This window comes from Lepisma saccharinum, chromosome 1 (genome assembly GCF_977018435.1).
Source record: "Lepisma saccharinum chromosome 1, izLepSacc3.1, whole genome shotgun sequence".
Lineage (NCBI taxonomy): Eukaryota > Metazoa > Arthropoda > Insecta > Zygentoma > Lepismatidae > Lepisma > Lepisma saccharinum.
The window spans coordinates 119498852-119514608 of record NC_139229.1 but is presented as its reverse complement, the minus strand read 5'-3'; the positions used below and the strand labels follow the sequence as shown (position 1 = coordinate 119514608).

At 39.8% G+C, this 15757-nt stretch overlaps 1 protein-coding gene across 1 annotated transcript in view; it reads right to left on the bottom strand.

Moving 5' to 3' along the window:
• Positions 1-15208, bottom strand: part of LOC146000289 (sodium/glucose cotransporter 4-like) — a 108372-nt gene extending 93164 nt beyond the window's left edge. Inside the window, exon 1 of the mRNA XM_083137782.1 lies at positions 15023-15208. Coding sequence (XP_082993908.1) covers positions 15023-15109 — 87 coding nt within the window. The 5' untranslated portion in view covers positions 15110-15208. The remainder of the gene's footprint in view (positions 1-15022) is intronic.
• Positions 15209-15757: the final 549 nt, after the last annotated feature.

Genomic DNA, 15757 nt, shown 5'->3' with positions numbered 1-15757 from the left:
AGGTCGGTAAATATCCACAGGCAGACACTTGACAGCAACACCAAAGAGATTACCACACTGGGGTGACCTTCTCACATTGGTAGTGTACAGTCGGTCATCGTATACATATCTAGGTAGTGCTGTAAATTGAAGTTACAAAACAAAAACAAACCCGGGGCCTCCGTGGCGTACGACACGAGAGGTCCCGGGTTGGAATCCCGGTTTGGGCATAGGTGAGTATCACTTCATCAATTTTATATCATTACTCATCTTCTCGATTAGCCAAAAGTGGCAGAAAAGAGAAGTAAAAGAAACCAATCAATAGGAAAAAAAATCCCCTATTTCAATGTAAAATTAAGAAGCTTGGTGATGTAGGTTTAAGAAGCAGTTTGGGTCTAGGCACGAGATACAAATGTGACACAAAGAATGTATCGAGAAATGAGGCGCATTTCTTGAAGCAGGAACACAAATGCAACAAGTAATTGTACAAAATGGTAAAGAATTTATTTAGCTGTATAGAGTAATAATACGCTCTTAATATATTTACTATTTTTGGATTGTAATATCTTTCAATGTAGGACCAGAAGAAGAAAAATTTATCCATTTATTTTTCAAAGCTTTTGGTGGTGACTTTGCTTGAGCCACCTACCGATCCACACGTCGCACGGTAACCTTGAAATAACGTGCTGTAGTATAATGTTACTACACTTTGTTTTGTATGGGTGCTAGGTATTCGGTGGTATTGAGAGAATCAGGACGGCGGTTACCTAGACAGAATCGATAAGAGAGTAGGTCTCGCCTGTCACGTCGACACAGAGAACGTTTGGGAATTTTCCACTGCTAAGTGAATGCAAACTTTCGGTTCAATTTATCAACGTGCTGTACAAACACTTCGCGAGAACATTTAAACGCCCCTTCCCCCATCTACACACACATCCAGAGATCTGTAGCTATTGTAGCCTATCACGTATCACGTCGGTGGATTACGTGGAAATGTGTCGCTGCAATTCCCTTAGATTCTAACACTCACCACAAGGGAAAAGAACGGCTGGACATTCACAACGTGAATCTTAGCACCATTCACACTATAACCCATCGTAATTCAGAAGTCCCCATGGTGGCTTAGATGCCCTTGGAGACATAGACGTGCGCAGAGGGGCAAAAAAGGCAATCGCCCCCTTAATATTTTCACCTGTTAATAAACTATATTTTACTATTCAAAAAACGATGAAGCATCTTCAAGCCGATATACGTTCCAAGCAAACGAGAGAGGGCATTATTTCTTAAGTACGTAATTGAATGTGTCAGTGACAAAGTGATGGTGTTTAAAACCCTTGAACAAACTGAACGAACACTAACATTGTATGATTTCTTAAGACCGCAGAAGTTCATTGTCATGTTGAACCAAGTGTGTTTCATATGTTATCCAATGTTTGAAACTATTCAATTCGCAAGCGTGTGAAAAGTGATAGTTTTAGTTAAAAAGAGTAATGCATTTTGTTTACACAGGCTTTCCTTTATTTGCAGTGAACGAGTTCTATTTCCGCATCGGAAGTATGCCATGTATATAATTACGCCTAAAATTACACAGGAATGGGATTTTCGGGGGATCCGGAGAAACTCTAGTTATGTCTTTGTTTTGTATGCATTAAAACAGAATTTGTACAACAATGAGAGGGAATGTAGGGCTAGTTCTAGCACGCCTACGCTTCCGCACTCTTGGAGGGGGGGATACCTGTACGTAGTAGGTGCAGTAGTAGTATGCAGTAGGTGGGGAGATGTTATGCTTCTGCAAATTATCGTAGCCGGGGGTAATGTTAATGAGTGGGGAATTGAATCCCCCCCCCCAAATTTGAGAACTGGGTGCCCCGCATTTATGGCGGAATTTTGTAGAAAATTCAAACACTAATACAAGCGAGAAAAATCTTTAATCTTCGAAACAAAGTCTATTATGAAGTAAGACTTGAAGCTTTCCTGGCGACGAATGATGAACAAATTCTCTCGGGCTATCGACCAGGTGAATTGTAGAAATGATTCCAAGCTTTCGAGAGCTAACATCACTCTCATCTTCAGGGTAGAAGTGCAGTTCTGGATAATAAATCTTTTCCTCGAGCAGGCGTCATCTCCAGGAAGCTATCAACTCGGGGCAAGCCCCGGCACCTAGCGACATGTTGAGTGAGCTGAGTCAAGGCAAAATGGATAATAAACCTTTTCCTGATCCCACAAAAATAGGCAATAGTTAGGTTGGAGAATTCAATGAACTAACCGATCTCTAATCACTGGTAATGATCAGGCTAGAAAGTTCATGCGAACTAACCGATCACTGATATTAATCATAGAAGTGCAGTTCTGAGCGTCAACCCGTTGTATATACGTTCGTGGAGGGGGGATCCCGGTGAAGATGACGGACCAATCGAGTGGCGTGTCTGCTACGTGCACGTTTCTGGTTAACTAACGCTAACCAGGCTGGGTCCAGTTCGAGCCCCGTGTCGCGATTAAGATTGTCTTTTTCTTCATGAATGGCTATTGCTTCCTTGATAATACGGTCCCAGTAGTTTCAAGTTTTGGCTATGATTTCTGTGTTGCTGAAATCTGGTCTATGTCCCTCGTTGATTGAATGTTCTGCTAGTCCCAACTTTTCAGGGTGGAAATACTTGATGGAGCTTTGATGTTCTTTACAGCGCTGTTCTATTGTCCTACCCATCTGCCCAATGTATGCTTTTCCGCATTTGCAGGTCAAACTGTAGATTCCCGGTGTTTTGAGTCCTAACTCATCCTTGGGGTTGCGTAGTAGGCTTCTGATCTTCGGAGTTATCAGCCGAATTCTAAAGAAACATAACATAAAAAACATTCACAAACCACCTCCGACACGGGGCTCGAACTGGACCCAGCCTGGTTAGCGTTAGTTAACCAGAAACGTGCACGTAGCAGACACGTCACTCGATTGGTCCGCCATCTTCACCGGGATCCTCACCTCCACGAACGTATATACAACGGGTTGACGTTCAGAACTGCACTTCAACGCTGAAGATGAGAGTGATGTTACCTCTCGAAAGCTTGGAATCATTTCCACAACTCACCTGGTCGATAGCCCGAGAGAATCTGTTCATTTTGATTTGATTTGATTTGATTTGATTTAGTTTATTTTACTTCGCGTTTTGTGCCTCTTGGCTAATTTGCGAAGATGGGGATGAGTGATGAAATGATGAAATTGATGAATGGACATTCACAAACAACCAAGCCCGACCGGGATTCGAACCCGGAGAATCTGTTCATCAAAGTCTATTATGTTCATCGTCATGTTGAAAATTGTATAGTCCCTAGCCCTAATAGGAACAAAAGTGGCACTTATAGATATCTCAACCTCTATTATGCCTCAGAACCAGTTTCGGGCAGGGGGGAAGTATTTGAAAATAGCTTAGAATCTTATTCAACAGCCGAACGTGCACTTGCAATTTGCAGGAAAGAAAGGGCTCGGTGGGAATTCATGTCAGTGATGCCATCTAGCAATAACATTTCGTGGAACAGGCATAAACTAAAGCAACTAGAATTTGTCTTCTTTGTTACCTCTGGTCACACTGTACACGAGTCCCTGTCGTGCGTTTAATTTGCGCTGAAGACGTTAATTTCACGGTTGTAACGATTATTCTCTGGAGGTGACGGAATTCGAAGGAGTATGTGAAGGTCATTTGCAAATACTCTTCCGGAAAACAGAACCTATCTCCATGGGATTTGTAAATTTAATTCAGTTGCTTGTTCCTCTGCATTTATGTATACTTTCTTTAATATACTAAGAAGATAGAAAAGATAGGATGTTTTACATCATTTAGTTGCCTTGATTCTTCAGAATTGTTTTAAAAACCTTTTCAAAGTGTAGGTTGAATTTTTTTTATTTCTTTCGCCTTTAATACAAAATATTCTGTTTTGTTTGCTTGTAGTCTCGTGCCAGAAAAATCTGCTGAATGTGCCGGTCGCCATGACCAAGTGGTCAGGGCCAAGTCCTACGAAAGCAGAGGTCTCAGGTTCAAACCGTGGGTAAGACATGGATGTATCACCGTGTTTGGCCCATCATCCATTTCATCAATTCATCATCATGGGAGCGATTTACCCAAGAGGTAGAAAAGTGGCGTAAATAAACAAATTTGTTTTAAAAAAAACTAGGGATGAACAAGAAATTTTAGATTTTTCAAATCGGATAAAAATTTTGGTCATCCCTAAGCTCTTCCAGTCTCAGCATGTTAAATATTAAATATTAGAGCAAACTGCATAAATATGCATAACTGTTAGACAAACGCAATAAATACCAGGGAGAGACGTTGGGCAATGCCATTATTACGTGCATTGGAGTTCTTTCGTGCGATTACAGTAGCCAAACAATAGAGCTTATCGAATGTCATTCACAAAGATATCTACCATCCAATTAAAAGCACCGATAATTAGATAATTACAGTTGTTGATACTACATTTACTACCGACCTCAATAATAACAAGCGAAACATATCCATTCCAAGAATTTACTGATCATCCCTTAATTGCGATTCTGCACACTACTGTTATTCATAGCACTCTTGATTGTACCAATTGTCTTTCTTCTCATTCTCACGCGGAACGAGAAGTTAAAACTCGCCTAACAGCTAATTAAATGTTTATGTCGCGCGGATTATAAAAAGACGCCGTTCACTTTCAAACACAAACTCAGCAGTGCGTCGAAGTCCAAATCGGTCTTCGAATTAAAAGCGGAAGCAAAGAAAATTCCCAGTTTCTTTCCCAACCTCTACATGGTGAAATCAGTTTCCAACCAGGAAAAGGATTTACGTATCTCCTTCTATATTTCCTATGTCTTGCATTAATGAAAATTTTGAAGTAGCTAATAATTTATTTTAATTTGTTTATTTTAAAACTGTGTTTTTGAATTAAGTTTTGCGTTAAATTGATGATTTCCACATAAATTTAGTAAAATTTTCATTCTCGCTCCGATCGCAATACAGTCATTTCTGTTGCGGTTACAACAAGTTTTCACTTTAAAGTACTCTATTAAATTAATATTGTTGTTCTTGCAATATGCAAGTATAATTGGGGGGAAAATAGTGTCAAATTTACCTTCCTCTTCAAAATACTTCGACAGAAGTAAACGTTTGCTGAGATAAGCGCGGGGTAATGAATTCTATTCTCGTGTAGAGGTGTAGAAGCCTCTAGCATCTATTCTGTGTGTGTGTGTGTGTGTGTGTGTGTGTGTGTGTATATATATAAAGTAAAAAAAAGTAAAGTGCTCCCCTGTGCATAGCACCACGCCATGAAGGCGTATAGGGGGTGTGGGGGTAACGCCCCACACTTTCTTGATCCGGTCGTGAGTTGGGGTGATGAGATCAGCATCACGCCCCTGACCGCCTTTACTCCCCAGGGTTTCCCCCAGGTACCCATGTTATTCGACGCTGGGTGGGCGCCGGGGCCGCTTCCAACGTGAGAAAAGTTCCCGGATTTGAACCGGCCGGGGATCGAACCTGGGACCTTTAGCATGGTAGTCAGACGCGTTACCGACTGAGCCAACGCGGCCACACATTCTATTTCTATATATACTATTGAAACAAAAATTAACATGTTTTGCATGTTTGTATACGCATATATACAGGGTCTCTGAGCATGAATGGTAGGGTTTCATGAGGTCTCCGTGAAGTATACATTATGTGTAATGGATTGAAAGTACTTTTATTTAATTGTCACTCAAAAAGATTTCGTCAATGTGTTTTTATTTTCTGTAATTTTTGTCGTCCTAATAACAAAAGTCATTGCTGTTAAATTTATCATTTTTGTTATCCGATTTTTGGCCCATTCTTTTTTGTTGAAACTAACATCAACTCCACTGGATACATGGACATACTACAGAACTTTATGTTTCCTCAAAATGGAGCAAATGGGAATGGAAGACGCCGAGTTGCTGATAGATCCTCTTTTAACAAGATGCAGCACAGCCCTCTTTGCTAATCATGTGCGAGAAGTGTTGAATCGTCGATTTTTAGAACGGTGGATTGGCATAAGTTGAACCATCCCAAGAAGTCCTGATCTTATTCCATTAGACTTCTTCCTCTGGGGAAATGCCAAAAATGATTTACAGTGAAATAATTGATAATCTTGACCACATTAAGGAAAGAATCAGACAGCCAATTGCAAACGTTGACGTTCTTGCCAGAGTGTGGACCGAAATTGAATATCGCTATGACGTGTGTTGTGCTGTTAATGGTGCGCATATTGAAACTTACTAATGTTATTCGTAATATTTATGAGTGACTGAATAGAATAAAAGCATTTTCAATCCATTACAAATAATACATTCTTCACAGAGACCTCATGAAACCCTACCATTCATTCTCGGAGACCCTGTATATAACGCCTACACCGTAACAGTTATGTGAAATCTGATTCCAGAAATGAATTCCTGGCAAAATTTTAATGTGTTTTGATACCCCACATGACCCCTTCCCATTTAAAAAAATGGACGGCAATTCAAAATGGCGGCCATTGTTGTGTTATGCCCCAAAAGGTGGGCCCTCATACCAAATTTACATTGGTGTATTCAAATGTTTCATTTTCCTTACAACTTCTGAAATAATAGGCTGTACTGCGACTTTTGGACCACCTTGTACAATAATAATACAATATAACAATAATAATGATGATGAAGATTAAGCGAACATGTTCCTTTTTTATAATATTTATTTTGAGACTCCGATATATGGAAATAAATGGGCACATATTTATTTATCATATTTGAGGGATGAGGGATTCCTGAATCCTCTCTGCTGAAAATTTTCTCCCTGTGCCATTGACTTTTGAAGAACTGGTAAATATCTCAAAACAATTGGAAATATGATGCTCTCCAATACCAGTTCCCACATGTTCCTCAATCCGAACATTGATCCAACCTCCAAGCCAATCTGATGGCGTGCTCGACCAATGAAGTGGCTTCGATAGTCATAATTGCTTGACCACGACTCTTTATCTGTAGCTTAACGAATTTCACGTACCGTTAACACATAGAAGCTTACAATCATTACTTTTTTTTTTCGAAAGGATTTCTGTCAGCAGAGTAGAGTCTGATGTGTAACCGAGTATTAAAAATTGCCATCCTCCAGTCGACGGTGGATTAACCTGGCCACCTTGTTACAAATTGTTTTCAAATGTTCATGGACTTCTAGTGGGCAACCTTGATCCGGTTTCAGCTTGCGTGAAGGTCCCGGCTTCGGCGCCTCTTGGTCGGGATCAAGAACACGCCGTTTGGTACTTCGGTGATGGATTCCGCAGTTTTACCCGTCACAAGAAAAATACATTTCTAAACATGATAGCTGTTAACAGTAGAGGATGGGTCTATCAAGCTCTATTATCATCACTTCTACCTAAATTGTAACGAAATTCATACTTCAAAAAATGTAAATAGAAACACGAATTGAATCAAGCTAAACAGAAAATGCCTTTATTATTTTTCATTTGATGTTACCATTTGTTATGAATTAACAGTTGTTGTAAGTGGAAAACTGAAACTGAGCTCAACTGCATTCCCATAAGGGTTTGTATTTGCATTTTAGTTACATAAGACAAATGCAAAGAAATGACTATTAGACGAATCCCAGAGGCGTTCTCCATGGTGTAGTGGTAACGCCTTATAATCAAGGAGACCTAGATGCGATTCAAGGTGGAAGATCACTACACAGTGTTTCGGATCCCACTTTAAACTGTAGCTCCAGTCCCGATCAGATTATCTGAACATAACGCGGGCAATGAAACTTTCCACAAACCCAAGACCATCGGCTTCATAGCACACCGTGGTCAACCACACTACGGAAGTTGACTATACTGATCGCAACTCCAACTGGCGGTTGACCTTGATGGCTATTTCTGGCGCGTCCTGTCCCCCAATCATTTTCGGGGGCGTGTGTCCGATGGGTGTCAACAAACTCAGTTGCGAAGTAAAACCGGAAGGGATCACATCGCTCTCCCGAAGCAATGTTGCCAAGCGAACTTCTGTTTTTGCCAGCTGTCTTTATATGACTTTGTGTCCGCCTGCATTCCGACCCGTAGGTGGTTCTTCCGGAAACTTCATCGTTCAGGACCGCGTGTGCAGTTCTAGGCTGACAATACTGTTGCCCGAGAAGACTTTTCTCCCTTACGGTACGTTTGGCAACATGTGGTGGACCCAACGCTCATTTGTTTCGTCCCGCAAACAACGTTAGGTAACTTGTGACTCGAAAATGCCCGATCTCAGTCGAAGAAAACTCAACTGATCACTGATTCGCTGTTTCCCAGCCGGCAGTTGGAGTTGCGTTCAGTATAATTGCTAGATACGTATAAAGCTTTAGTTTTATTTTGTGAGCGTGAAATTATGAGCCATTAATAATGATGCCTTGGTTAAAGAGCGAAACGTGTACATTACTATCTCATGCAGACTTCAATGGTAGAGTGGTCGGCGTAACACGCTACGAAACCAGAGTTCGCAGGTAAGGCAGTGCACGTATAATTTTGTTTGTCCTATCACCAGTTTCATCACGTTTTTGTTCTCATCTACGCGATTAACCCAAGGTGTAGAAAGGCGGCATAAAACGACTAAAATAGAAGGAAAAATTATTACTATCTCAACAAATTGAACACCTTTGGGAAATGCTCACTAGGCAGTAGTCGACATTGGTGTGCACCACTGGAACATAACACGATTATCAATCAACAAAGCAACGCCGCTCTTTCACTTGCTGGCAATGAGAAGAATTTCATTTGAGTACCCATGTTAGCAAACATTCTTTTTTGCTCAGTCGCTCTCCAACTGTTCAGTAAGTAGTCCTCTCATATGTTTCATAATCAAGCGTTCATTAAAATTGTCTGCCATCCTGACAGATTTTCCCACGCCCCCCCCCCCCCTTTTTCAGTCATTCTGGCCGAGTGATGGGACGGTACGTTCAACGAAGGTCGATTTCACCTGCATCCTCTTACAATTCATCGTCTCTTGTTATTCCCTCGCTTTGAATGAACCTAGCTAGCAACCTTAAGGGAAGTAAATTCCAAACTTTTCCAACACACGTCCCGTTATTTTCCAGAATCATCATAGTTTGCATTGTGTTCGAATTCTTACCACGCGTCGCGTCCAACAAGTTTGCTTTGCACACTTAAAGATTAGCGAGCAATGAGTTTGCAATTTGACACAAGAACCTCATCTTTTATCAACAGCTCTGAAATAGTCAAGATCATCCTTCCGCGACACTATAACTGTGCAATACTGGCTGCTTATTAATTCAGTAACCTTTAGACGGAGAAAAATCGAGCTCCCATATTTTGACAGGTTAACGTCGCTTATTCACAGGCAAGTGTGCGTGCTTTGATATGGATAAAACAAACACATACTGTAATATAAATCCTAAAAAAATCAACGCCAGTACGTTGTATAGCCTATATCATCGCGTTCTAAGATAATTTTTCGAGGAAGTCACATCACACTGCTGTATTTGTATTTTGTTTCATTTAGTACAGCTTTTCTTCCATCTTGGACTAATTGCGATTTTCACACACCGTATAGGACAATTATAAAAATGTCTAGTCAACAGACGCTGTATGATGTATAGAATCACGAATCACATCCGAGAACATTATTATTCTTCAAGATTTGGTGAATAATTATTAGAATTAGGTGTATTAAATGCATTTCCATTCAGCGAATTTCCTTTTTCTTTTTTTTTGGGGGGGGGCGAATAATATCATTTGCAAATAATCATATTATTCTGGTGAATCAATGTCCTAACAAACAATAATCGTAACGCAACACCACATGCGTCACACGTAACCCAAGAGGAAGAAGCGATAACTTCAATTTGCGGAATTCGATTATGTAACAAATAGCAACCACTTCTCGAGTAGAAAGGTTTACCTGAAAAAGCATGCTAATGAACAATAACGGTAGGGAGAGAGAGAGAAAGACCATGAAAGGGGGAATATAGTCCAACATTTGCCACTGCATTTTTTGTTTGCATAAACTTGGAAACGTCTAGATCTTGCTACACATATATTTGTTGACCTGTGAATGGAATGTTCGGGAACATATTGTCTAAAGAAAAATAAATTTAGCGTTAGCGAGTTAGAGAGTAAAATTGAAATGCTGAAGTGCGAAATTTAAGCTTTACTCAGAAGTGTCCACCCAAGAACGTCACACAAAAGACATACTACAAAATAAGCTTTTAATTGCTGGGTAGTAATCCACAAGATCTTTTTTAACTGCGAAAGATTTTTTTGTTACACTTCTACAATTGCTACTAAGAGATTTTTAAAAGGCAAATTTTCACGGCATACTTCCACTCCGCAAAATGTAGCATTTCAAAGTTTTATCGATAGATTTAAGAGTATCTGAGGACCATTAAAAATTTTACAGTGAAAGCAATGCCTGGTACACAATTACAACTGACGGGCAGGCTTTCTAATGTGTGTTTATGCACTTATGGTATTTTAATCCGTTTCAAGGAACTCGTGAACTCATTCCCAGACGTGGATGGAGGGGCAAAAATAATTGAACCTCGGTAATATTAATATACAGAATTTAAACATGTATTTATTTATCTTGGCACAAAAATGGGAGATGGTTTGATTTTTTATACGAGGGTCACTATTTATATTTTGAGCCTTGGCAACACTGATTGAAGTTAGGCGCGATTTGACGTTTGTACGGAATCGTCTGGCATTATTGACCATAACGTACTTCAAATGTTTTGTCAATAGCTTCATTTGTGTTGTTTATGTTGCCTTGGAGATTGCGCGACAACAATAAAATGGAATTAACTCGTGAACATTTTCGTGCGATGATTTTTTACGTTTTTCGACGTGGATTATCAAGACAAGAGTGCATCGATCAACTTACTTCCACATTTGGCGATGAAGCCCCATCCTTTGCCACTGTGAAACGCTGGTATAACGAATTTAATCGTGGCCGCCATTCGCTCACCGACGAAATTCGCGAAGGTTGTCCAAAATCAGTTGTTGTTCAAGAAAACATTGATGCTGTGCAAAACCTAATACTGCAAGATCGTCATGTGACATACTGTGAGATTGAGGCAACCATAGGCATTAGTTCCACCAGCATATATAAAATATTACATGATCATTTAGCTGTGAGAAAGGTATGTTCTCGTTGGATCCCACACAATTTGACAAAAACTCAAAAAGACGCTCGCGTCAATTGGTGCAAACAAATGCTCAATAAATACAATCGTGGTGCTTCAAAAGACGTATATAAGATTGTAACAGGTGACGAATCATGGATATATGCATATGAGCCGGAACGTAAACAGCAGTCGACTGTATGGGTGTTTCAAGATGAACCCAATCCAAAAAAGTTGTTCGCGCTCGAAGCACATCGAAACAAATGGTCGCCTGTTTTTTCGGGAAAACTGGTCATGTAGCAACTGTGCCTTTAGAGGAACGTAGAACGGCCAGAGGTCTTCGGTCAAATACGGAAAACAAACAAACGCCGTCGGATCATTCTTCATCAAGACAATGCCAGCTGTCACACATCTCGTCTAACAACCGACTTTTTGAACAGTCAAAAAATCGAATTCATGGGTCATCCGCCGTACAGTCCTGATTTGGCACCCAATGACATCTTCTTGTTCCCGAATGTCAAGAATAAATTGCGTGGACAACGATTTTCGTCGGCGGAAGACGCCGTTGATGCGTTCAAAAACCATATTATGGAGGTGTCTCAAGAAGATTGGAAAAACTGCTTTGACAAATGGTTCGAACGAATGCAAAAGTGTATTGACCATAAAGGAGAATACTTCGAAAAACAATAAAGCAGTTTTCAATGCCAAATTCCTGTTTTTTCATTGTTAGGCTCAAAATATAAATAGTGACCCTCGTATTGATGTTTGATCATTGAAAATAGTTTTTCTGTCGTTGTTGGTTAATTGCGTAAATTGAGAAGATTGTATGATTACTAAAATGATAAAGGAACTGGCAGAAATAACTAACTAAGAATAATTTGAGTAATTGATGTGTAATGATTGGTTCAAATTGAAGACCAACACACTGTGGTTGAAGTAACAATCAAGAATATAATTATAGTTGGTTGGTTGGTTGATTTAGTGTTTTAAGTCCACTTTATGCACAGTAAGGCTAATCGGGACTGGACCCACAGTTTAAAGTGGAATCCGAACCACTATGTGCCTCCACCGGGTATCGAACCCGGGACCGAATATAATTATAGCATCAATCTACTATTTTGCAAGTCTTTCAAATTACCACATTTCACATTTATAGCCGAAATAGTTTTGGAGAAATCGCAACGTTAAAAATATGCCATATACTCGTAGATTGTTTGGCCCTCATAAACAAATGGACGACAGGTCAATCGAAGAAATGGTGTCAGCAAGGATCCGAATGTCAACCTCACTTCCGCGTGGTAAGCCCTGGACTGCATTTTGCAGACAGACTGGTGCCTGAATTCACAGGCAGTATAATCCCCTATGGGATTTGTGTTATGTGCTGTCCATGTGTGTTTGTGTTCCATCAATTTAATCTTTTCACTATTCATCCTCATCTTCGCGATTAGGCAAAAGTGGCGGAAAAACTAAGTGAAATAAATCAAATCAATTAGAAACGACCAATCGAACTAATTTATGTCGCATTAAACTACAGAATGAGGCAAAAGTCCGGCACCACCCTTTTAATTTGAAAACTACTTGACGGAGGGCGATGAAATTTCGGATATGGATAATTGGGGTGGGGCACACCAGATGGGGTGCATCATGGCGGCCATCTTGAAAGCCGCCATCTTGGAATTACATCCAAATTTTAAAATGGGAACAGGGTCATGTAGCTTATGATTTTACATGTGCGTTTTCTCACAAATAAGAATATGCAGTTATTTTTCCCCTAACTTTATTTGGTGAGGATATTTTCACAGTTGAAGTTCACATTTGGCATCCTACAAGATGTGCTCTATGTGTTGCCCGTTCTGTGCTACACACAACGTAAGACGTTTCAGCCAGTCCTCATAGACACGCCATAACACTGCAGGGTCGACAGTCAGATGCTTGTTGGATCCGGTGGTGGAGATGTCTGAGATCAGTAATTTTCTCTTGTTAAACTATGGCTTTAAGATGAACCCAAAGTTAAAAGTCAAGGGGCGTAAGGTCCGGAGAACGGGGTCGCCACTCAGTGGGCCCCTCTTCGACCAATCCAGTGACCCAGGAGCTGTTAATCTAACCACTGCCTGACATATAACGCGTAGTGCGGAGGCGCGTCGTCCTGCTGGAAATAGGCTGGTAATTCGCCGTCTGGGTTCATCGGTGAGGATTGCCCCATCCTTTAACACTAAATTATATTTTTTGTAATGATGCATTTTCTAACTCAGGAGAAGAGTGGATCCAATTTGGAAAGTGTCTTGGCTGGGCCCATGAAAGCTGCAGTGGAGCGGAGTAAGAAGACAACTATTTTACTTGTGATTTCTCTAATATTCTTGAATTGTTCAGCTAAGGCTCCAGCAGGCCTTCGAGTGTTAGCTACCCGGTCTTACCCCACTTTCCCCTACTGTTATTTAATTGGGAAAAAATATATAATTAAATAATACATAACAACATTTCAACTCCGCATTTGTTTATAAGAGCGAGTTTTGTACTCGATTTCGTGCAATTGCAGAAACTTGCCAGCCAGACGTATTGATACTAGCGGCAGTGAACTGTATGAACCTCACGTACTGAAATAGTGTAAACTGTGACGGTCCTGTGAATCCGCACAATATAATTATATGTTTATTGAAATTATTAATTTCATATTATACAAATCACTTTATATTAACGGTTCAAAAAAAATGTATAATAATTACTTTGAAAAACGTTAATTATGTTTTATGTTATTTATTGCGCTATACGCTGTATACACAAGATATTTGGAATTCTAAGTTCTATAGCAACGAGAATCAATAGTCAGTATGTGGTAATGTTTGTAACAAAATGGAAATATAGGTAATAGTGAACTGCATATTGCTCAGTTATTTCACTAATATATAGACCCATAGAAGTTGTATCTTCACCTTCGCGTTTTAGTTCGAATTATAATCGTGCAATAATGCAATTCTTTACACAATGAACCAGCAATATTATGACAAGGTGAACTTTTCAAATCTTAGAGTGTTTAACTGTTCACAAGGAAAAGGGAATGAACTCGTGTCTAAGAATTAAATTTAGGAGATACTGTGAAATAAAAACTTTGTTTATTATCTTTTACAATTGAACGTTGTATTATGTTCTGAGTTGTTATTACTGTTATGCACAAATCTGTTTATGTGCACGTTGTTGTCGAATGTCAGATAATATTGTGCATTTATAACCTTGTTTTACTTATGTTCATAAACATCTGAATGATTTGTAAATGAAAACTCCTCCTCAGTGTTTCGTAGTTTTCATTTTCCCGGAGGAGGGGAATGTTGTGACAGTCCTGTGAATCCGCACAATATAGTAATATGTTTATTGAAATTATTAATTTCATATTATACAAATCACTTTATATTAACGGTTCAAAAAATGTATAATAATTACTTTGTACAACGTTAATTATGTTTTATGTTATTTATTGCGGTATACGCTATATAAACGATATATTTGGAATTCTAACGTTGCTACAGCAACGAGAATCGATAGTCAGTATGTGGTAATGTTTGTGACAAAATGTAAATATAGGTAATAGTGAACTGCACATTGCTCAGTTATTTCACTAATATATAGACCCATAGAAGTTGTTTCTTCACCTTCGCGTTTTAGTTCGAAATATTTATGAACGAATTGTAATCGTGCAAATGATTGACCAGTGATCGTCACAAAACATAAAGCAAGGCTACTATGTGCATACATGAATGACGTTATTCCAACTCAGCCGGTTAACTCTGCATAAATGTACGGACGCAAATTCTTGCGAGTTGATTTACGAGCCGGCTGCCGGGTGCAGATAAGGTAAGAAAACGCACACGAAAATAGCACATGCTGCATCTCACAAGTCTCAAAGCAAAAAGCGAGTTACTTACATATATGCTGACTCCAAGGACCACTATGAAATATATTACGATCGCCAGAATGTCGTATACGTCCAGGTAGTTCGTCGAGTGTGTCATGTTTCCGACAAAAGAAAATAAAAAAAGCACACGCACCAGACTAGTGCCACTTTAACGTAACCTGCAACAAGCAAACCCGAGTTTCGCACACACCACGAGTCTAGAATTCTCCAGGCTTCTGCTTCCACGTGACACTCCCTACCAATCAGATCGCTTGACAATCACGTGGTTTACGTCGGCTGTCGTGAATGACGAAAAGCCGGTTTGCTTTGCAATGCAATATTACGTTCGGCGGAAGTGGATACCGGTAACGTTCTTGTTTCCCTGAAAAGATTACAAAACCTGCCTTTATTGACGGAAGTTAAATAAAAGGGAGCACAGCTGAGAAATCGGAATTCATTAGGTAAATCTGGGGGGGAAAGGTTATTTTTCTGGCAATGTTCGCATCAATACATGTCAACTTGAGCAAGAAATGAAGGTTCTGCGCGGGGTCCCGAAATTTCGGCAAGCTTTGTCCCCGCATAAATCGGCTCTGTGGCTCACCAAACCTAAAATAAAGGGATACCTGCGGGTGGGCTGGGTAAAGGCGGCCGGAGCGTGATGCTGTTCACATCACTTCCAACGATTGCAATCACGATCATGATAGTGTTGATTGTATTTCAATGCTAATATTTTTTAAAGAAAAGGCTATGCCATGTAAGTTGTAGG